This window comes from Exophiala dermatitidis (assembly GCF_000230625.1).
Source record: "Exophiala dermatitidis NIH/UT8656 unplaced genomic scaffold supercont1.1, whole genome shotgun sequence".
NCBI classification, from domain to species: domain Eukaryota; kingdom Fungi; phylum Ascomycota; class Eurotiomycetes; order Chaetothyriales; family Herpotrichiellaceae; genus Exophiala; species Exophiala dermatitidis.
Window position 1 is genome coordinate 2,367,881 of NW_008751646.1, and position 21,611 is coordinate 2,389,491.

General features: G+C 52.4%; 8 protein-coding genes across 8 annotated transcripts; 3 read left to right on the forward strand and 5 right to left on the reverse strand.

Moving 5' to 3' along the window:
- Positions 1–647: 647 nt before the first annotated feature.
- Positions 648–3,365, forward strand: HMPREF1120_00848 (DNA replication regulator DPB11; the record flags this gene model as incomplete). The annotated part of the gene is made up of 4 exons (XM_009154852.1): positions 648–674; positions 708–785; positions 838–1,716; positions 1,764–3,365. 4 exons carry the CDS (start codon positions 648–650, stop codon positions 3,363–3,365), a joined length of 2,586 nt encoding a protein of 861 aa, XP_009153100.1.
- Positions 3,366–4,792: 1,427 nt separating this feature from the next.
- HMPREF1120_00849 (uncharacterized protein) lies at positions 4,793–5,653 on the forward strand (the record flags this gene model as incomplete). Its single annotated transcript, XM_009154853.1, has 1 exon — positions 4,793–5,653. One exon carries the CDS (start codon positions 4,793–4,795, stop codon positions 5,651–5,653), a length of 861 nt encoding a protein of 286 aa, XP_009153101.1.
- A 743-nt stretch (positions 5,654–6,396) lies between these two features.
- Positions 6,397–8,853, reverse strand: HMPREF1120_00850 (transcription initiation factor TFIIF small subunit). The gene is made up of 5 exons (XM_009154854.1): positions 8,555–8,853; positions 8,461–8,501; positions 8,136–8,293; positions 7,635–8,066; positions 6,397–7,568 (listed from the first exon to the last, which is right to left on the reverse strand). The coding sequence occupies exons 1-5, from the start codon at positions 8,561–8,563 to the stop codon at positions 7,468–7,470; spliced, it is 741 nt and encodes a 246-aa protein (XP_009153102.1). The 5' UTR covers positions 8,564–8,853; the 3' UTR covers positions 6,397–7,467.
- Positions 8,854–9,156: 303 nt separating this feature from the next.
- On the reverse strand, positions 9,157–10,778 carry HMPREF1120_00851 (small monomeric GTPase). Its single transcript, XM_009154855.1, has 4 exons — positions 10,199–10,778; positions 9,876–10,137; positions 9,695–9,823; positions 9,157–9,642 (listed from the first exon to the last, which is right to left on the reverse strand). The coding sequence occupies exons 1-4, from the start codon at positions 10,541–10,543 to the stop codon at positions 9,575–9,577; spliced, it is 804 nt and encodes a 267-aa protein (XP_009153103.1). The 5' UTR covers positions 10,544–10,778; the 3' UTR covers positions 9,157–9,574.
- A 616-nt stretch (positions 10,779–11,394) lies between these two features.
- HMPREF1120_00852 (uncharacterized protein) lies at positions 11,395–13,410 on the forward strand (the record flags this gene model as incomplete). Its single annotated transcript, XM_009154856.1, has 1 exon — positions 11,395–13,410. One exon carries the CDS (start codon positions 11,395–11,397, stop codon positions 13,408–13,410), a length of 2,016 nt encoding a protein of 671 aa, XP_009153104.1.
- Positions 13,411–13,864: 454 nt separating this feature from the next.
- Positions 13,865–16,310, reverse strand: HMPREF1120_00853 (uncharacterized protein). Its single transcript, XM_009154857.1, has 2 exons — positions 15,828–16,310; positions 13,865–15,745 (listed from the first exon to the last, which is right to left on the reverse strand). Exons 1-2 carry the CDS (start codon positions 16,074–16,076, stop codon positions 14,072–14,074), a joined length of 1,923 nt encoding a protein of 640 aa, XP_009153105.1. The 5' UTR covers positions 16,077–16,310; the 3' UTR covers positions 13,865–14,071.
- A 148-nt stretch (positions 16,311–16,458) lies between these two features.
- Positions 16,459–19,776, reverse strand: HMPREF1120_00854 (uncharacterized protein). Its single transcript, XM_009154858.1, has 7 exons — positions 19,463–19,776; positions 18,950–19,410; positions 18,058–18,900; positions 17,700–18,009; positions 17,414–17,654; positions 17,158–17,359; positions 16,459–17,103 (listed from the first exon to the last, which is right to left on the reverse strand). The coding sequence occupies exons 1-7, from the start codon at positions 19,467–19,469 to the stop codon at positions 17,014–17,016; spliced, it is 2,154 nt and encodes a 717-aa protein (XP_009153106.1). The 5' UTR covers positions 19,470–19,776; the 3' UTR covers positions 16,459–17,013.
- Positions 19,777–19,881: 105 nt separating this feature from the next.
- On the reverse strand, positions 19,882–21,466 carry HMPREF1120_00855 (uncharacterized protein). The gene has a single exon (XM_009154859.1). The coding sequence runs from the start codon at positions 21,191–21,193 to the stop codon at positions 20,129–20,131; it is 1,065 nt and encodes a 354-aa protein (XP_009153107.1). The 5' UTR covers positions 21,194–21,466; the 3' UTR covers positions 19,882–20,128.
- Positions 21,467–21,611: the final 145 nt, after the last annotated feature.

Consider the following 21,611-nt stretch of genomic DNA (forward strand, 5'->3'; position numbering starts at 1 on the left):
AGAAGCAAATCGCAATCGAGTCAATTCGATCGGGAATGGGCCACGATGGCTGGCGGCGTTTCCGGGCTGTTACTGCTATCGGCAAAGCTTGATTCGCTTGATCGCGTCGAAGGGCATTGAAGTTCGATACTGCGGGAAACGCCGCAAGAACTCTTTCCCTCCCGTCATCATGCATGTCGTGTCACACGTTTCCAAAGGTGTTGGTCGATGCTGGCTGTTGTGTGCCTCAGAATTCAGAGTTCAATGCAAATGGGCCGGCAATGGGCTTTTCGTGACGACAGAGCATCCTGATTATTCGACGGGAGACTGTACATTAGGTTAGACTTGAGGCACCAAATCTTGGAGGAATGGAAAAATGGTCACCGCAACCAAGAGATTGTAGTGGTATACGTACCGCAGCACTGACATGAAGTGCCGCCAGCCGTCAATCACTCCCCCACTCTCGGATAAACTTCCCCTCCGAACCCACCAACACGGGCTGCGGAGCGCGTCGTTCGGTCGAGACGCGTCCTGGGTCACAAAAATCCCATTACAACATAGTGACTGACTGCACCACCGCACTGGAAGGGGATCGGGCCAGATTTACTACTCACTTCATTATTGGACATATCCCTTTCGAGCACTCATGATATTATAACCCTGTCACCATGCTATGGCGGAAAAAGAGACTCGAGGTATGACCAAGTTGCTGTTCTGTGGTCGAGAAGCTAACGAAGCAAGGTTCCGCCGAGCGGCCACTGCAAGGCGTCGTGCTGTGCTTTACCTCATTTAAGCCAGAAGAGAGGGTGAGTGCGATTCTCGCTAATTGGTGTCCTATCCCACTGAACCTATGGACAGACCCGATATGCCGACCTCGCTGTGCAGATGGGAGCCCAGCACAAGCTCGACCTGACCTCCGACACCACCCATCTTATCGTGGGAAGCACAGACACGGAGAAATACCAATATGTTGCTAGGGAGAGAGAGGACATCAAAGTGCTACGGCCGGAGTGGGTTGAAGCAGTTCGAGAACTATGGATTAATGATCTACCACTAGACCTTGAGGGTCTGACTCGTGAATATCGGCTGCCGACTCTTGCGGGTTTGAGGATATGCATCACGGGCTTCGAAGACCTCTCCTTCCGCGCGCAACTGCAAAAGAACATTGTGGAGAACGGAGGAGAATACACTGGGGATCTGACTCGGGATGTGACCCATCTCATTGCGGCAAAGCCAGAGGGCAAAAAGTATGAATACGGAATGCAATGGCAGAGCAAGGTGGTCAGTCTGAAGTGGTACAAGGATAGCCTTGATCGGGGCATGCAACTGGACGAGAGTCTCTATCATCCTACCATTCCTGTTGACCAGCAAGGGGTTGGTGCCTGGAATCGGCGAGTGCAACCCACTGTACAACTAGGGAAAAGAGCCCGAGATGATGCTCCAGCGGCTGAACCGTCCCGAAAACTCCGTCGTACTGCGAGTGCGAAGCTAGGTGGGCAAACTCAGAACCTGTGGACCGATATTGTAGCAGGTGCCGGATTTGAGACGAAACAAACGGAGCGGCTTCCGCTCAAGCCATCAGTATCCATGCCGGCAATGAGACAAGCAGAACGTCTTGCTGTGACGACGTCTGAGGACGAGAATAACACCAAAACTGTTGCTTCTGAGCCGTCTCCCACCACTGTGGGCTTTTTGTCCGGGCGATTGTTTATAGTGGAGTCCTTCGACCGCAAGAGAGTAAGTTCCGTTATATTGTTCCTTCGCTACAGTACTTATTGAGTTAGGGCGACCTTTTGCGTAAGATTTTACTCGAGAACGGAGCCAAAGTCATTGAAGGAGAACATGATCAACATGACAGTCAAGCAGGCGATACACTCTTAATAGTGCCCCACGACTTTGCTCGCAATAAGTCAGGAGCGCAACTTTTACGAACAGATGTCGAGATTGTATCTGAACTCTGGCTGGAACGATGTATGCTGCAGAGGACGTTCATCCCGCCTCAAGCCTACCCATTGGGATTGTTGGTCCAAGGCCCACGCACAAAAGACTTCTCCGGCCTTACTATCAATGCAACGGGATTTGATGCTCTCGAAACATTACACATCTCGAAGATGGTGGCTTTGCTTGGCGGCAAATATACAGAAATCTTTACACCTTCGGTTTCCGTGCTGCTATGCAAGGTGGGCAAGCTCAATCAAGCAAAGCTTGACCTGGCGCAACATAGCGGTATCCCCTGTGTCTCCGAGAAGTGGTTGTGGTCCACGATGAGAAATGGCCGAAAAGCACCAGTGGAAAGCTATGTCATCCAACAACATTCTGGTAATGCCACCGGTCCCGATCAAAAGCGACATTCACTCTCTCAATACGTTGAAGTAAGCACCATACCCATAAACCCAGAGTCCCGGGAACGAAAGAGTCATGGGCGAGGAAAAGTGGCTCCCAATCGAACCGACACAGAGAGCCATACAAGAAGTGCAAGCAAAGCAACGAAATTTCCCATCGAAGTGCATGACGAGTCCGCGGAGGAGCAACCACAGGGGGCGGATCACACAGCTGGCCCACAGGAGGACATTGGCATGCAAGAAGTCCCACACGCCCAAGACGATCTTCCACTGCAGGAATTGTCCAATTCTTCAGGAAGAAGCGCCCGGTTGGCGCCCTCGGAGAAACAATCTATTCCACCCTTTGATGGCAATAGCAGCATGCAAGGCACAAAAAGCGCCGAGCCATCCAAAGCAAGAGGCATACAAGCTATCAATGGGGCCATCAGAGATATTCTTGAGCGCCATACCAGGAAGAAACAGAAACCAGCAGAGTCGAAGGGCCCTGGCGACGAGCCGGTCAAGAAGAGCAGGCTCATCGGTCGAGCTCTAAGCAACCTGTCCAATTCATCGGCAACATCCGACCGCCTGAGGAACTCAAGAGCAAGCTCGGTAGATAGCATCAACACTGACGGGCTTGGTAGCGAACTGATCAAAACACATACAGAGAATTCGACCGGCGAGGGAGTAGCGACATCTGAACGAGGAAACTACAGCTTTACCGGCCGAGCAAAGAGCACCTTGACTGGGATCAAGGCTCATTCGGTGATTCCAGATGACCTCGACCTTGCCCACGGCAGTCACCATACAGAGGAAGCGCCGCCCATGACTCAATTGGGCTACGAAGACCCGGAAGAAGCCGTCTTGTTGCGACAGAAGCTAGTCGGATCGAGGCAAAAGAGATCCAAACGCGACGACAACAATGGCGAGCCCGAGGCGGAAGCAGCACCGCCGAAAGTGGAACGCAAACTTCGTGACGACGTCTTGCTCACAAGTGCTGGATGGGGCACCGGAAGACGGACGAGGCAAAAGCAGAAAAGTCCTCCCGGGTTGAAGGAATTTTGAATATCCATCATGATGGAAGCCCTGGGCAGTTGAAATCTATGTAAGGATGGCGACACTCCTACTGGAATTTGCATAGAAAATGCCACGCGATACCTTATTTATCCAACAATTAGACGTTGCTTGATCAATCTAGGGCGCAAGTAAGGTCTGCGTGAAACCGGCATCAGAAGCCTTGATGAATCTGGCCGAGTCTTCAAGATGTCACCTTGAACTTTGAGAGTGAGACACGGAAAGCACAGAGCGTGGTGAGCCAGGAGACATGCACGTTGTTTGCTGTCAGGAAGGTTACCTCTATGTACGTTGGCACTCAAGCTCAGCACTAGCAAACAACGAACATGCCATCCTCGAGTCAAAGGTCAGCCTGTACAGGCGCCATTGAACCTTGGAAGTCTACCGACACAGGGGGCAATATCTCCATGGCGGTAGCTTTAAGGCTAAGTGCTGTGAGTTGAACGCCTGCTTCTCTTGTAAACGTTTCCAGCGGCTGCAGTGGTTCAGTTCCGAGATCGACAGCTAAACGCACTGGGCCGAGTCGCAGGTTGCTTCCCGTGGCACTAGGGGCCGTGGGGGGTGATCATCAGGCATCTTGAGCTGGCTGCTTGGGCGCAAATAGGCGGGGATTTTCAGATCTGCAATGTCGAACCAGGCCTAAGCAGAAGAAGCGACAAGCTAAACTCTAGGCACTTTTTAGGCGTGCAGGGGCGGTATCTCTATGTGCTTCAATGCTGCATAGGCTGTGACCAAACGGAGAACTTGTACAGCCTGAGAATTGCCATTCATGTCTCCGGTTCAGCCTGTGATCAACAAACACGAGTCCAAGCTGTGGTGACACCGGAGTCCTTGCAGCACTTGTTACGAAAAGCATTTTGATCTCTTCTGTAAAGTCTTTCAATTGCTCATTCCTAGGATCAGCAGAGTCAAGCCACTAATCTTATACAGTACATCCATCATCGTCCTCAAGCCACCTTCAAGTTAACGCCCACTGTTAGACTTCTGTCGCTTGGTCCACCCGCCCATACACTCACGCCCTGCCAGTGCCTGACCAGGATCCCAACGTCGCGTGTGTTTCAGGCCATTCCTCCTCGGTCATTTTCTGCGACAGTTCCTCACCATCCGCCGCTCTTCTAAATCTGTTCTCAAAACGACCGACACGGCCTTCGACACGTCAATCACTGTCACACTACGGAGTATCTAGTGTGATCGCCCTCTGACCCATCTCACCGGGCTGACTCGTGCCGGTATGGACACGGTCTAGCAACCTTTCGTCCAGACCTCCTGCTGAGTTGTATGTCATTGAGTGGTTCAACAGCCAGCTGTACCCGCCTCACTGCCTAGGGCGCTTCAAGCTTGTACCTGGTCGCTGCATTGTGGGTGGTAATCGTCATCCAAGGGGGGCTGTTCCTCAGAATAAAACCATACATAACACTATGGCTGACCTCGCACGCGAGGAAGCTGACCGTTACTTCTCTTCTCGACCCCAAAGATCTGCTCATCCAGAAGACGAAGACGATCGATCAACACACTCATCGGATGATCAACCTGAATCGGCCAACGACAACTATTATCATTCAGACCCGGGCACAGACGACGAAGACGTCCACCATCACAACACCAATATGGCTACTATGACCTCCACCCGGAATACTTACTATATCCCCGCCCAGACACACTATGCCAACACTGGGCCCAAGGGCGTCATTGCCGATGCTCAGTCGTATGCTCGTGCCAAACAGTCCACCTTTCGCAAACGCATGAGCAGCTTTGCCGGCAACCTGACCTCACGCATGACAGTTCCTAGTGTGACAGAAAAGACCGAACAAAGAAAGACTCTGTCAGGATCACCTCCAAAATCCACGTCCTCCGACCTCTCTGATGAGGACGCTGACTCCCAGTTCATGGAGACGTGGCGGGCGAGCCGCCTGCAAGAGCTGGCATCTTTGTCACAGGCTCCCCAGAGACGACAGTCCCCTAGTCGACGGACCTGGGGCACCTTTGTCGAGGTCGACGCCAACGGCTACCTTGACGCCGTGGAAAAGGTGCCCGAGGACACTGTTGTGGTCGTCATGATCTACGATCCCTCGTCATCGGCTAGTGCCGAAGTCGAGGATGAACTCTCCATGCTGGCCTACAAGCATAACAAGACCCGCTTCGTACGGTTACATCACGAGATTGCAGAGATGCAGTCTATCGAGGTCCCTGCCCTGCTGGCATACAAGGCTGGGGATGTTTTCGCCACAATATCTGGCGCAAAGGCCGAAGGCTTAGAAGGTGTTTTATTAAGGTACTGACATGTCCCGTATACTTGCTTTTCTTGCCGGGCATGCCCACCACCTACTGAGCATATACTAACATGGACTCCTTACCAGAAACCGTGTCTTGCAATGAAACAGTCAACTTTTGTACAGTCTTACAGTCTTACCGCGGACAGCTCTGCTTCTCATCTCGATTGCATCCTGTCAGCAGAGTACTCATGTCCCCGGCCCGGTTATGCCGGACTCACCATCCTGCACAATCTCGGCCCCTACGACAATTCATCACTTGCCATGACAGAGTTCACTTTGCACTCCTGACCGAAATGGCGTTCGATGACTCGGACCTTTCCTCTGTACCAATGAGATCGAATGTTGGCATCTATCATCTACTGAACTGCGAGCCGGACCATTCGCACTGAATGGGTGGCAGTCGTGGTCCTCCTTTGGTTCAGCCGCCCATTCGATGGCTCTCTCCGGGCCAGATTGTTGTTGCCATTGCTGTCACCGAGTCGCAAACGTTGGGATGGATCTTGGATCATGGGACCACTGCATGAAACGAGCAGACGATTGATCTGAAACGGAACGGTCCGAGTCACCAGGCTGTGTATGCCATGAGAGACACCATCTGGTTATCGTGTCTGCTGGTATTGGCCCTTGCACCACCGCCTGTACCGGTACACCAGGCCTTACGTCTCTGCTCTGCTCCGTATGGCCCCATTTGTTAGAAGTTTGACATGAACGAAAATGCTCAATGGTGTCCAGGATTCTTGACAAAGATAGGTCATGTCAATCAATTGTATTATAGACGATATTATGCCAATGGCCAAGACTTGACGCTAGTATTCCCTGCTATGCAGCTATGCCTCATACACGCAATTTAACAGTACGGGAAGTTCGTTGTGGTGCATGGCTTCTACATCGAACGCTCTGAACTAGCCTAGATTTGCCGTGGGCAGATTTGTTCATGTCTACGTAAGGGGCCTGGCCTACTGGTAGAGGCAAAGAGCTATCCTATCTATTAGAGCAGCAGAGATTGCCACTTTCGGCGCCATCATGGGCATGGAAAGTCATGGGCTAGGCTAAGCTAAGGCACCTCAACTCATTCCTTGTCTTCCTGTCCTTGTCCATGTCTGAAGCTCAAGTTGGAAGCTCATATGCCTGCGCCAATGTGCCCGTTCACCCATGCTCACTCCAGTAGAATCCGCCCCAGACAGTCACGCACTGCTTTCTTTGAATGCACAGCAGACGACCACGTGCGTCGTCCTGTCCTGTCAGTGCGTGACAGATTGGTGAAGGGTTGAAAAGTTCAGCCGGAATGTATGCATCAACGCGCGATAATGGTTGAAACTGCCCTTCCGGAAGGTAAGCCAGCGCATACTGGCGATAGCAATGGCAATAGCAATCGTAAAGTAGTGTGGTATCAAAATAGCCCGGTCGTTGGATGAGGTGGTATGTGTAGCAATAGCTCCGTAGATTCGAAGCGGAAAGGGTGCAAGGTTAGACTGATTTAAAGGGCGCCAAAAAGCTCGGTGATGATATGGTAGTAGCAAGTGGGGGGATATATCGGTACAAATCTCAGCGGTTGATTGCAAAGGTACCGGCTGAGCGCATGGAGGATGGTTCAAAAGCCGATGATGGACCTTTGCTCGCAATGAATCGTGGTGATGATACAAAGGTGCGAATGGATATTCACCACCCCCTGTCCGCGGCAGCAAAGAAATGCTGCTGGTGAGCCGGCATAGCAGTGCTTGGTGAGGAATGACACGGGCATTACCACGCGATGACTGGAATGCCAATCAAAGCGGTTCATGCGCCTGTCACGGCTGACATGCATGCCTTGGCTGGACTATCTATGCAGATGCGGATATGGCATTCTTCTCGTTGGTGAAGTCCCAGAGCATCTTGATGAGGTTCTCCGGCAAGGTGTACAGATCGACATGGAACTCACCCTCTGTAGTAGCCGGCTTGTCAGCTACCAGTTCAATTCAAACCACGCGATAATGACTTGGACACTTACGCTCGATGTCATTCCTCATCCATGAATCTTCGCTCTTGTTGTCGTGGACCATCTGCACCACCTGAAGGAGATCGTCTTCGCCGAGTTTCTGGAGACCTTCGGCCAATTTGTCCATGTCGACGCCCTTGTCCGCACCTTTCTTCTTCTTGGGTGCACCACCAGCGCCGACCTCACTAGCACGTTTCTTGCTCGGGGCGTCTGCTCCATTTGTCGCCGCCTCACCTGGAATGGGACCGGAGTTTCGAAGGGCTTCGAGTAGCGCACCTTTGGGATTCTTGAAGGTGATGATCTGTTTGGTCTCGTAGCGGCTACTGTTGAAGTTGAGGTCATGAAGGATGTGATGAGTCTTGCCGCTGAGATCCTTCAGCTCAATCTTCAGCTCGAATTCGCCCCACCCATCTTCAGCGACGCGGAATGGTGGCTTCTTGAAGGCTGCGTATCAAGATTAGTTCTCCTCCAGTTCCTGACAATATCGTAACACATGTAAATGTTCAAACGTACTTTGTTTTGCTTTGTCACCGAACGACTCGTGCAGAAGATAGGTGACCGACTCGAAGACATCCGCATCAATCTCTTGCTTTGTGTCCGCATGGAGAAGAACAATCTTCATCGACCAGTGGCGCAAAGGGAAACCAGCGACTCCGCTGTCGGCACCGGGACTATAGCAGACAAGTCAGTCTTTTTGGCGCCCATCATATATAGAACCCTTGTGGGAGGGCATCTTCCACGGCAGAGAAAGAAGTAGCAGTGTGTGTGTGAGAGAAAGGCGCAAGCGGGGCCAGATCGGTTCAGGCTTGAGGCTTAGGTCGGTTGTGGCCTAACGTACATTTGCTTCTGTTCGGTGATGATTTTGATCGAACGTTTGACCTATTAACACTATTAATACCAAATGTATAAGACAGATACACGTGTTGACTCACGTCCGGCATAATGGGCAACGTGCGTCTGACTGTAGCAGATTGTTGATGGGTTGTCGCGGGCAAGAGGAAGTTGGTGTGACTAGATGATCAAGGTACGGGGGGAGAAAGGTGAAGGGAGAAAGGAAGAAAGAAAAGAGGGAGGAAAGAGAAATAGAAGTAACGCGCCAGTGAGGTATCAGCACGCAAGGCAAAAGATAGTCGTGGCAGTAGAAGAAACTGAAGAGAGCAAAAGGGTATACTGATCGCAAAAGAAATACCCTGGGGGAATCGTGCCTGGTGGGTGCGGGTGTGGATGTGGATGTGGTGGTGAATCCGGTGATGCTGGTTAAGCCCTGCAAGCGTTGTAGGCGGTGCCTCATCAGGAAACTGAGCCGAGAGGACGTCGAATCTAGCATGCGCCGTTTGGGAGAATTGGGTTAGCGGCAGATCGCGCCTACGACGTACAAGGGCCCAGTGTCAGCGTTCGCTGCCAGCGTGATACTGCGTTTTCAAACACATTAGGTGATATATAAGGTGACGCCGGAGGGGGAGCCAGGGTAGGTATCTAGGTAGCGTACGCCCAGAGCCCTCCCATCCTAGAGACCACGGCAGGTGGCTTTCCTGTTTTAGAGAGAGCATGTAGTAGAACCTACCCCAGAGGTCTTCCATTCAGAAGAGTATGCCTACTAGTAGAAATTTATTGTTGGTTGGCGATGTGAAATACTTACAGCGAACAAGCGCTGATCTTCCCATCATGATACAGGGAGTACCGGTGAGCCAATAGCCGGAGGCCTTCCACATTGCGCAAACCAGTTCTTGGGGCCAATGGGTGTTTGATTTGGTGCCGAGAGCACAGGCTTGATGCATGTCTATCTAGGAAGGGGGACGGGGTAGACTATGGGCAGGGTTAGGACATAGAAAGCAGGCCAATCAATGTGCAACGACACCGATGCCACGATTTGTTCCACATGGTCAAGGGAAAAGTCGAATGCTGGTAGGCCCAATGCTGGCAGGTGCTTGATGACGCCCGCTCACGCGAACCTATGACTTGAACAAGGCCTCGTTCTCCTGCTGAGCTTTGATGAAGGCTTCCTTGAAGAGGTTGGCATCTGTGATTCGTCAGCATTGGAACTTGCACGTCGGTTTGAGAAGTCAACATACTCTCGCTGTTTCCAAATCGGATAGCCAATGTTTGAGCTTCAGGCTCGCCTTCACTAACATCCGCAGCGACATTCCACACCCAGCTGCGATCACTGCCAACATTGGGAGAAAGTTTCATATCAGGAGTGACTGGCCAACTATCAGCATCTATCGTCATGTCATATCCATCCACTTGACTTACCGTAATGGTTCGCGCAGACCTTGAGGGTTTTATCACGTCTCATGACAAGTCTTGTCTTGCCATTCTCCTTGTGCTTGAGGAGTCGAACATCCCCGGTGCCGCGTTCCTTCCATTCCTTTGACTCGCGGTCGAACTTGAAGAGCTTGGCTCGCATCTTGAATACTTGTTCTTCCATTTCCTCGTTCGTCTTTGTATCGACCTTTTCGGTTAGGCGGACGACGGGCTCGAATTCAACCTCAACCTCTTCCTCGTCGGCTTTGTCCTGTTGCCATAATTTGGTCAGCTCACCGTTCAAGCCGGGGCCCGGTGCGAACGTCACTCACATCATCATCCTCCTTCTTCACCTTGGAACTGCCACTGGGTTCGTCCTTTGCATCGTCATCTTCCTCCTCAGCCTTTCGCTCTTTCTTTGCACCGCCTCCGAACATGGAGAAGACGGAGTCCTTGACACCGGAAGCAGCTGCGGTGGCGGTATTTGCTGCAGTGTTGGCGGCATTGGCTGCGGCCTCGGTAATAGATGTTGATTTGGCATCAGTCGCAGGGGCTTCGGTCGAAGGGTCCCCCAAGGGGTTCTTGACTAGGTTGGTCTCATGTTCGGCCAGTCTTGGTTCGGACGACGCAGACTGGGTTGCGGAAGGAGTTGGCTTGGGCTCGGTTGCGTCCGCCATGGTTGCAGAATGGTTGGCGGAATAGCTAGAGTGATGAGTGTGCTTAAGATTACGATAACTCGAGAATAACGTTCGACTGGATGGATAGTCAGTGGTTGTGGTTCAAGAGCAGGGAACAAGAATAAAGGGTAGAAAAGTGTCGGTCGTCTCGTTTGTTGGCGGACCCCACACGAAATGTTTGTGTTGTAGAACTATGGACGTAGGAGAGTGATGATGATTGATGGGCGCAGGCGCAGAAACCCACAGACTGCTGCTTACCTCACTAGGACCGTGCTAACTGATCTAAACAGAAACGGGCCGCTGAGGTCACTGGCATTGCATGGCATTATGTCGTTTTAATGCTGCCACTAGTCTGGTAGTGGTACTAGCGCAGTGGACTACGACGGAGCATTTCGTCGTTTGAACTGTCGGTGGCAGCGTGACGTGCCAAGCCTCGTGCCTCGTGATCTGCGGGAATGCGTCAAGTTCAGCCTGATTCCCCCTTTTTCTCCTATGGCAATCGCTGACATCATCCGGCAACTTGAACCTGGCTCGGTCACTGCCACTTCCGTGTGTAACAGTTGTAGGTGCCTGCCTGACTATCAACACTGCAACTGCCACGCTGCCTGCATCAATTCATGAACTGACTCAACCACCATCTCGCCAACTCGAAGAACAGTACCAGAGACTGTAGGTGGGTTGATACGTTTGTGCACCGCAGCTGAGCCTTATTCCACCTACTGTAAAGCTGGTGCCTGCCTGACTTCAACTATTTGCGAATCCCTCCTGGCGATGCTACTTACAGACCTGTCCTCCTCGTAGCCTCGCCAGCGGCTGTCGAGAGCGTCCCCCGCCTTCGGCACGCTTTCAAAATGCCGCTCCTAGACTTGCCCCCAGATATCCTATCTGACATCTTTTCTTTCCTCCGGCCGAGAGATTATCTTGCATTCTGTCAGACATCCAGATCAATTTATTCAGAATGGAGACAAGACCCTCTATATTGGCGCACGGAAACTTACAATTCCTTCCGCCTGCCCATCAGCCCTTTGCTTGCTGCTGACGGACCACGATGGTATTGGCTTTACAAACGGCTGAAAACGCAGACTCAATTGTATGCCTGGGGCTCGGGCATATTCGGCGTTGCGGGCTCACCAGGAAGCGTTTCCTTACCCCGGCGGCTTGTACAACCATCGCCTGCCAGAGTGCTACCTCGTGTGCCTGCCCGGCCCAATCTACTTCCTAGAATCCCACAGCGACCATTACACCCAAGGGTCAGGTCTGGCTGGCCAGTGGAGATTGACGTACCTCCCGAGGTCGGCCCCATTGCGGACCTTCAGTGTGGCGGTTGGTCAACGACAATCTTGGCATCAGACGGGAAGCTATATAGCACTGGACAGATCAGTCAACACACTCGGATGACCGAGCGCCTCACTCAGCTTGAATACATCACTCAGAGCACATCCGCCATCCGCCAGTTCTCTTCGGGCAGAGCCCATATACTAGCACTCACTGACCATGGTGGCATCATCTCCTGGACCCAAATCTATCGCCAAGGTGTGACCATACTCTCGAGGAACAATGGTTCCTTCGGAGGCAAGCCGGTCAGGGTGGCCGCTGGATGGGTGGAGAGTTCTGCATACGTCCCGGAAACAGGAATTATCTATTGGCGACCGCCCCCGAACAGAAACGATGACATGCTAGATGCAATCATCGTCCAGGAGAAGGTTATTCCGGGCACTGCTTGCTACGTGGCCGACACAGGCGTTGTGGAAGTTACCAAGCATGTTGTTTTGGAAGACTACATCGTGTGGATCACCACAGATTCCAAGCTGTATGCGTGCTGCCTCAGTGCCGAAGATGACGCGTATCAGCCTGAAAAGGCACCTTTTGAGGTTCCAGGCTTCGGTGCTGCCGATCGTGAACTCAAGGATATCCAAGGCCAGTTCCGACGGTTTGGAGTGTTCACAGCAACAGGGGAAGTCCTTGCAGGCGACGTCGACTACCTGAGACGCTGCGCGGAAACACTCGAGCGCCAGCCTGATCTCTTCCAGTCCGGCGATTGGTCCGCCTTGACAACACTGTTGGTCTCGCGGCCCCAAGATATCCCCGCTTTACAGCACACCAACGTCATTGCTCTAACATTTGGCGACTATCATTACCACGCCCTCCATGCCGATGGGAAGATCACCTCGTACGGAGTAGACTCCCAGTGTTGCGGCCAACTCGGTCTGGCTCTACCAGGAACTGGTGGCCGGTTTCGCGGGCTTCGCCAAGAACGACCAGGGCTCCGAGGTGATGCGGTCCTGTTACCCATTGCCAACTTGCGTGGGCGCCGGGTCTGGTTCGAGCCTGAGAAGCAGGATTGGCTTCAGTGGATGGAAAACGAGCTTCATCAATCGCACCTCAGTCTTGACGGGCGGCCAGCTTCCCATACGTGGGACGATGATCCGGTCAAGCAAGCGGCATTCAGCGAATGGGTGGAGCAGGAGGGAAACCACTGGAATGAAGGTCCTGCAACCTCGCCACCTACAACTGTGCCCAAAACAGATGGTGCACGAGAGGCGGATGACTATGCAAACCTCGGTGCATATTTTCCCATTGCCATTGCCGCTGCGGGCTGGCACAGTGGAGCCCTGGTGCTCGTGGACGAAGAGAAAGCACATGAAATCCGCAGCAAATGGGTATTCCATAGACAGAAGGGTGACGAAACCACACACTCAATGCCTGGGGCATTTGAGAGTCTGAGTTTGGAAGAAGTTTATGCGTGGGAGAAGGATGGATTTCCCAAAGTCCGCTTGCCGAACGGCTATGAAATGCCTGGGGAAGGCGAGCCCAGGATCTGGAGAGATGGAGTACCCACGATGCGTGAGTTAGGTCTCGAGGAATAACGGCATAGGGGAGAGCTGTACTCAACAAAGGCCTCGGAAAATATGGGAAATGTGAATGTGTGCGCCCTCCTGTTCCTGGTTGGCCTCCTATGAAAGACATGCAGACAATAATGTGAAGATTGACGATCACAGCCATGAGCTAGAAGGATGAGGGAGAGCAAGACATGTTGTCGGCCGCGGCAAGTCATTGAGTCCTTACGATTCTTGCAATGTAGACAGAACCCGACAACACGATAGACACAAGATGGCATCCATGAATAACGAGCACTCCGAGATCACACTAACTTTGCAGACTCGTGAGCCCGTTCCAATGATCGCGAATTTTAGTAGCTAAGGACGAATATATATATCTGTCCGATGGGTTTAAAATGCCCTCGGAAGAAGTGCCTAACGTAGGTATCTAAGATATACCCTGCCTAATTTAGTTGCTATTATCAATGGTATGGGGCCTTAGAAACGAATCAAATGGTTCATGGGTTCATAAACAACGGAGAAGGAAAAGGAAAGAACAGCTGGTGTTGGTTTTCAAAGCGTTCGTCGAAGCAGTTGACAATAACGAACAAGCAAGCAAGCAAGCAAGCAAGCAAGCAAGCAAGCAAGCAAGCAAGCAAGCAAGATATATGTACATACTGTAGGTTTGTAGTATAAACCGTATATAAAATCAGTCCGAGTCGCTACTATGCAAGAAATCATCGCCGTCATCATCATCACTCGACACCCAGCCTCCGCCGGCACCGCCGCCAGAGAGCAGCCGGTTCCAAGATTTGGTCCGACCGTTGTGCTTCTTCTGCTTTTTATGATGGCTTTCGCTGGGACGGGCAGTGGAAGTAGAAGCAGCAGTATCAGAAGCACCAGTAATGGCGTGTTGTTGCGAAGCACTCCCATGGTTCGATCGTGCGTGAGAATCTGTCTTGGGCATGCCACCGCCAGCACCGGTAGTAGCGTCGGTTGCAGACACGATGCCACCAACTCCGTCGAGAGTACCATCATCATCACTCCACATCCCATTGCTACCAGTAGTAGTAGTATTAGTAGTAGTAGTGGCATGACGGCGGCCCCTGTTGGGATCAGCGGCCTCAGGATGTCCATGTCCAAGCAGGGAGCCCGCGGCAGAGTGATCGTTGTGATGGTCATGTTCATGTTCAGCTTCCTCCTCTCTTTCCTCATGATCGACAAAGACGAAACTGCCGACCACGACCAGGGCACCGACCCAATACAGCCAACCCTCATAGTGACCCTGCAGGACCATTTCGCCAATCAGACTGAGCGGGATGGTCAGGCTGAGACCGACGGTTACCAACAGCGGACTGGTCAAGACCATGGCATAGGCCCAGCAGATATCACTAAAAAGGCTGCTGATGCTGTTGGTGAGTAAAATCGTCCACACGTGCGGCGTGGGCGGCAATTCGAAACGCTCCAGGCCCGTATAATGTAGGATCGGGAACAAAGGAAACAATAACACCAAATTGAATGTGCCGACTAGGCCGAAAAAAAGGGGCATGTTGAGCGATCGTGGCAGGGCCTTGATGGTTGACTTTTTCAGCGTGATGGTGTACACGCCGTAGATAATCGCGGACAACAAGGCCAGCGCGTCACCCAGGGCGAGCTCTGACGGTGGCTTGTCCGGGAACTGATCTTCGTCATCACCAGGTGATCGGATACGAATGGTGGTTGCGTTGCTCGCGCTCTTGGTCAGGTCGACTCGTGAAATCAGAATGATGCCGACCAAGGAGCCCAACACGCCGCAGAGTTTCCGCCATGTGAATCTCTCCATGCCTGTCAGCGCCCCAATAAGCAATGTCCAGAAACTCGAGGTGGAGGTCAGAATGGTCGTCGACGCCACCGTCGTGTGTTGGAGGCATGCCATGGCGAAGTAGTTTGCTCCGAACCAGAGGAAGCAGAATGCAAGTGATAGTCGGGCTGTTGCGACGATGCCCAAGTCCTTGTCCTTCTCGGCCACTTCTTCTTCTATCTCTATTCCCGGTTCCTGTACCAAGTCCCCTTCCAGGGAATCGTCTTGCTCTTGCCTCTGATCCCCTTGTAGGCCGGCAAACGCACGTCTATCGGGTCTTGATTTGAGAAACCGCTCCGATTCGGGATCTTCCAGGTCTAGAGGGGTTCCACTACCGCTGTTGCTGTGTTGATTCAGGCGTAGTGGAGTGTAGCTTTCTTTCTTGGACAATGCCGATCGGATGTTCCTATACAAGCTTCTGTGCTTTCGCCGGTTCCTGGACACGGATTTCACAAGCGTAGGGATCATGGCCAGCATGAACATCGAGGTATTGAGATAGGTCAAGAAGAACGGTTTGGCATATGTGTTGTCGGCGAATATACTCTGTAGCAGAGACAAAGGTGCCCCAAGCAACCGTCAGCCCTTGGATTCAGATATCTGTAGATAGTAAATCAATGCCACTTACACTGCCCAGGAAATTGGACAATGTCCAGAGAAAGACGACGCAGAGCAGGAGGATCAATCCCAGTGTATGTCGCGCCATGCCAACCAGCCGTGCCTGCGGCGGCGCCTCCTCTTCCTCCTTCAGACTGCGGGCTTGACTTGTCAACAGCCGCTGCCTCGAGGGCGTCCTTGGTAGGGCCGGGTCGTCCATCTCGATTTGCTCTCTCCGGACGCCAGGCTGGAGGGAACCGTGTGCTTTTGTGTCGACCATGTTCGTGGCTCACGCGACAACATTGCTCTTGGGGGAGACGGCAGGGATCAGAATGCTGCGTGACGACCGGTGACCATCTGCTGACGTTCCGACTCCTGACTTGAACAAACAAGGAATGCAAACCATGAACCTTCGGGCTCGAGACTTGAATGTACTTCCTCTTGTCCCACAAAATAACTTGGTTGTGCTTGATTGTGCTTGATTGTGCTTGATTGTGCTTGACTATGCTTGACTACCACTACCCAGGCGGCGATATGTAACCAACTTTGAAGTTGCGGCCCCGGCGGATGAGGCAAGACGACGGCGTGAGGATCGGGCTTGTCCGAACGCGGAGCGGATCACGAGTCGAGGAATCGCAATACGGGCAGGGATTATTAATAAAGGGGTTGCCATTACTATCATTCTCCTACTAGGTGCCTATATTATTATTGTAGAGCTTCAGGACTGCCATAGCAGCACGACCACCTTTGTCATGGCTATATTCCTCGATTGGCGTTGTATCTGGCTCATCAGGATCTTATCGATGCAGTCACGGACAGATTTCGAGGCCCACATATAGAGCCTCAGTTCGAGATATTGTGAGACTTTTTTACCGCTGCCCATGCTCATGGACCGTTTGCATGACGGGGACCGTCCAATTGAAGTCCTCAATGAGGAGACTTCGCACGGTGGACGTTTCAGTTCCCCCAAGGTTCTCAAACCAGGGCTGGGCGCTTCTACAGTGCAGTTCGCGTGGTACCCTTGTTGTCCGGAGACGCTGAGCTTCGGTCCAGGAGACTATCAGACTGCCGTAATCATACTTGCAGCACATGGACAGCTCCGATGTGTATAACGCCTCTGCCAGAGGATGAGGTGAGAGATAGGCCTCTGACCTGCAATGGCAGAGTTTCGTGGAATAGCGGCATCCACTGACTCGCCTCTCTGGCTGCCACATTCCTCATCGGCGGGATGACAGCCATTCGTTGGCTTCAGTGAACAGTTTGGCTTCCTTGATTTCTACGCCAGGCGTCTGGCTCGCGGTGTAGATCTGGCACACAGTCAGTCCTCGTCCACTGTGATATACGTGTCCAGCGTAACTTACGGTATCCCAGATCTTCCACGCTTGGTCAAGACTCTTTGTCAGAGTTCCGCCCTTGAGTTGCCCAAACCAGGAGTACTTCCCTTCCTGTTGTTTGACACTCGTCTTAAAAGCATCGGTGATCTCGGGCTCCTCGTTGACTGCATCCAAGTAGGTTTTGACCGCGATACCCAGGCCAGAGCCGTTATCGCTGGCAAAAGGTAGCCTGATGTGTCATGTCAGCCACCTTTTATCTCCTGTGAGGTCTGGGGATACTCACCGTTGAGCCAGGGTCAACCAATCATCGCGATCCCTTTCCACGTCTCCATTCAAGAACATGCTGGCCATGACAGTTTCAATGAGATCCCGTAGCGAACTACGGACGGCGGTGGTTTTCCACGCGAACGTCAACAACTGTCGATCGAGGGGGCCTACGAATCCCATCGGTTTGTGTCGGAGTCTACCCAGACAGGCGGTTTTCGAGATGAGATTCGTATAGACCTTGCGATCATAATCCTTATCTGCAGAAGATTAGCCACTTTCCAAACCACGCAGAAGCAACTCACCAGTTCTTGCTACGGGTGTTCCTGTTGCAAAGTTTCCGGTGAACAGCCCCAATCTCAGCATTTCGACGCCCACGACCGTGATCTCGTCGTCAAATACGGTCAACGCTGATTCTAGCGCTTTACCCCAAGTGGTAAGGGTGTGTTTGTCGTCGATGTACCCACGGACGTGCAAGAACCGATAGATCGTGTTCACGTAAACTTCGTCAGGCGTCCTCAGCGCTGGGTACTCCAGCTTTCCCTTGGTGATCGTCTTCTCGGCGCTCGAAGAGTCTTTCAGCCACCGCAAGCATGGGAGGAAGAGGCCGTGGTTCTGTTCTGGTCAGCAACTAGAAGTTAATAGCATATAGGAGTGCATTACCCCGGCGTTGGAAACAATAGGCTCGATGTCGGCCCCGCGAACCCTCCATAGTGTCAGCTTTCCCTTCCAAGATGGTGTATTCCTCAGTTCGATTGTCAAGTTGCTCGTGTCCTGAGGTACCCAGGACGACACTTTGATGATTCTGGATTGGTAATAATAATGCAGAGATTCGGCCAGAATCTTGAGTGACTCCGTCCGGTAAGGGTTGAGTAGTTCTATCACCAGCTTCCGGTAGGGCTCCGAATCTAGGACTCCACCAGGGAGGGATAACACAATCTCGCCAGATGTGAGCCAGTTGGGGATGGTGGGCGCGAGTAAGCCTTTGGAGATGTAGAAGAACAACTCCTCAGGGAGTCTCTGGCCAACAAATTCGTGGACGTCGCCCGGCGCTTCATCGAAATTCAGCGGAGCGACTACGCCGTTCTTCTCCATGACGACGTGGTGTCGAATAGTCATAGTCGCCTTTTTATACCGGTCAGTGTACTTCAAAGCTTGGACCTGAGGGTGATCGCGGTGGTAATTGCAGAGCTGCAGAACAGATTTGCCAGCGCCGTTGAGTAATGTGATAGCATCGATGATAGTAACTGTCTTGTTGGTCGTAATCATGCCTTCCAGGACTGGAAAGGTAGGTGTGAAAGAGGTGCCGAGCAAGAGCTGAGCATCCCGAAGCGTGTCACTGTTGACTTTCAAGATATCTTCGCAGACTGCCCTGTTAACCAGGCTCACAGTTGCTTTTTGAAGGTTGAAGTCTGTCACCACTCTGTCCACCCCAAAGAGGAAACACTCGGTGGTGCCCATGACGGCGTCGATGAACTGGTCTTCTAGCTTCAGGAGGTAGGCCAACTGTCAATGTCAGCATCTGGTGCGGTGGAGGGAGATGAGGCTCTATTACCTGTGCTGTCGCACTGTATGGAGCAACCATGTATTCCACCTTATTCTCAACCAATAACTTCTGAAAAGATCTGGTCATCACATCAATAGGGTATTTGGCCTTCCCAAACTCTGCCACAGTCCGCTTGCTATCCCCGCCCAGATAGTGGTGCCATGCTTCATCCTGTACTCGTTTGCTGTCTGCAGAATGCGAGTCAGGAAGGCTTTTGTTCACATAGTCGAGGCCGTTGAAGACGAAGACGAGGGTGACACCGTGTTGCCGCAGAACATTGATGTCTTCTTCTATGGCTTTCTTATAGCAGAAGGGAAGGCCGCCGAGGGCATGCTTGAGAGGCTCTTCATTGTTGCCGTTGAGTCGCAGGTCGAGGTAGTAGGATGCGTCGACGCCGATGACTGCGTCTTTCAGAAGCTGTAACTGGCAAACGTCGACATGTTTGCTTGCCCACTGGTCAAATCTCTGGACTGGCGCCAGTGTCAGCTAGGTAGATCAACGGGCAACTGAGGTCAGACATACCGGACATTCTGCAGCATCCAGCAACCGAAACGAAATGCAAAAGGACAACAGACGCTCTGCGTTGCGGGTCACTTGAAGGAGACGACACCGGCAATTTTCACACCCACAGCGCAGATAGCCAGGTCTCGCTCCGCAAGCAGAAAGCAAGTTGCAAGAAAATCAAGTGTACCCCTAGGTACGTGCGGTGGTGCACAGTCGTAGACTTGAAGTCGCAGGAAAGATGTCGAGGAACAACAGGAGCCAAGTGAGATAATGTTGGAGATGCACTGGCAGGGGACGCGGGCACGGCGGGCATCCACAGTTTAAGGGCACAGGCAGTGCTCCCGCTAGAAGTCGTAGCCAGTGGTACGTGTTCCTTTAAGCTATTGCCTACGAGGACCTACCGCCGACTAGCAAACGGTTGATCGCCTGTCAGTGGAGTCCCGCCTAATCCTCATGTCTGTGCCACTGGCTGCAACTGCCACGAGGCTGAAGCCTTGCCATCTAGGACAGAATGAGCGGAGATCTATTCTGCCAGTGCTACACTGCACTGGCAGCCCGTTTAAGTTCATTTTCTGGACGGTCATTACTACCTGGGTATCGTTGAGCCGGCTTCAGGGCACCGACGCAGTGTGGATTACTAGATCGCTTCTGAAGCACCTCTCGCCTTGGATCCGCAGTCACTGCTCATGGACTACTATGCCCAGCACCCTCCCTATTTTTCTTCAACCTGAAATCATACGTCGCTCTCAGCCGATTTTCTAGATGTTCCTTGGCAGTGATCGCGCGCTTGGTTGCAGCGCCTCCTCCGTACCCGACCTGTGTCCCGTCCTCCAACACACGGGCGGCCACTAACTTGCTCGGCACCGGGACGAGTTCTACATCGTTTCCAGGATGGCAGAAATACACTATCGAGTAACGATCCTCGCCGCCTCGCTTCGCGTCTTTGGGAAAGATGACGCGATGAACCGTGCTTTTCAGGAGGCCGTTGGTCCAATATGACAAGAGATCGGCAATATTGACCAGGATTGGAGGAAAGGTCGCCGAGTGGTAACCTTCTGGTATGACGGGGACAGGAGCCCACGTATCCGTGCCAGCCAGTATCTCCAGTCCAGGTTGTGATGGACGTTGGAACAGGAGAGTAATACTTCCATAGTCAGAATGAGCACCCGCTCGAATGTCAACCTCTGGCTGGTAGTCCACATCTGCCGGGACCGACGGGTAGTGTAGAAATCGAACGATACTGCCACTGGGCTGGGTATGTCGTGATGAGAAGAAGTCGGGCTCCTCGACTTCGAGTCCTAGTCCGAGCAGGTCAAGGATCCGATCGCAAACTCTTTTAGAGGTCTTCTCAAACTCCGCCAGCTCGTCGATGGCCGTCTCGAGCACTTCAGGCATCGGCTGCTGTGGCTTTCCGTCGTGGAACTCCCCCATGTTGAAGGCTTCCTTGAAATCTCCTTTCCTTTGCTTTTTGGGGTCGAGGATTTCTCCATGCATACCCGTCCAGCCACGGTTGGTCTCGTCAATGCGCCATTGTTCCTTTGCCGCATCTGGGAGGGCAAAGAACTGGCGTGACAGCTCAAATTCGCGGTCGACCATGCGCTCAGTGAAGCCAGTCCCTTGGGTGTCGATGTAGAGGAAGCCATATCTGGTGGCCGCATCGAGCAACTGCCTGCCGACCTCGGCAGAGAACCCCGAGATATTGATCACTGGCAGCTGAAGGTTACCGGTGCTCTTCGGGCTAGATCCCATTTTGAAGACTTGCGGACTGTGTAACGTGCTGGGACGCTGGGAAAGAGCACTAAGGGTTTCACGTTGGCAACTCAGCAGTCGATACGACTGATAGATTATAGAGGTGTATTGGGCATGGATCAGGATCGACCCTCACATCATCTGTTCCTCGGGAGCTATACTGCCTAAAAAAGGGTGAGGTATATCTTGCCTACTTCCACACTCTCCGATCAGTCAAGATTCTCTGAGCGGTAACCTCCGAGTATCACGGGAATCTCACAGCCCAGCCCAGACTTATCGCATGTGGAACCAGGCCGAGACCGCGCTCTACGTTGATCCAGCCTTAGCGATTGAGGATTGCTACGCCAGACTTGAACCACAGACATGGGCTCTCAAAGCAACCTGTCAATCACAAAAGCAACAATACCAGCGACAAGCA

Coding starts and splice junctions, on each gene's coding strand:
- HMPREF1120_00850 (XM_009154854.1), bottom strand. Junction 8,294..8,460: donor ATCACCGAACAGAAGCAAAT/GTACGTTAGGCC, acceptor TGTCTGCTATAG/TCCCGGTGCCGACAGCGGAG. Junction 8,067..8,135: donor CGGTGACAAAGCAAAACAAA/GTACGTTTGAAC, acceptor CTTGATACGCAG/CCTTCAAGAAGCCACCATTC.
- HMPREF1120_00851 (XM_009154855.1), bottom strand. CDS start 10,543: ATGGCGGACGCAACCGAGCCCAAGCCAACTCCTTCCGCAACCCAGTCT. Junction 10,138..10,198: donor TGAAGAAGGAGGATGATGAT/GTGAGTGACGTT, acceptor TTATGGCAACAG/GACAAAGCCGACGAGGAAGA. Junction 9,643..9,694: donor CCGATTTGGAAACAGCGAGA/GTATGTTGACTT, acceptor GACGAATCACAG/ATGCCAACCTCTTCAAGGAA.
- HMPREF1120_00854 (XM_009154858.1), bottom strand. Junction 18,901..18,949: donor CATACAGTGCGACAGCACAG/GTAATAGAGCCT, acceptor TGACATTGACAG/TTGGCCTACCTCCTGAAGCT. Junction 17,360..17,413: donor TGGTTGACCCTGGCTCAACG/GTGAGTATCCCC, acceptor ATGACACATCAG/GCTACCTTTTGCCAGCGATA.
- HMPREF1120_00855 (XM_009154859.1), bottom strand. CDS start 21,193: ATGGGATCTAGCCCGAAGAGCACCGGTAACCTTCAGCTGCCAGTGATC.
- HMPREF1120_00853 (XM_009154857.1), bottom strand. CDS start 16,076: ATGGTCGACACAAAAGCACACGGTTCCCTCCAGCCTGGCGTCCGGAGA. Junction 15,746..15,827: donor TGTCCAATTTCCTGGGCAGT/GTAAGTGGCATT, acceptor TCTCTGCTACAG/AGTATATTCGCCGACAACAC.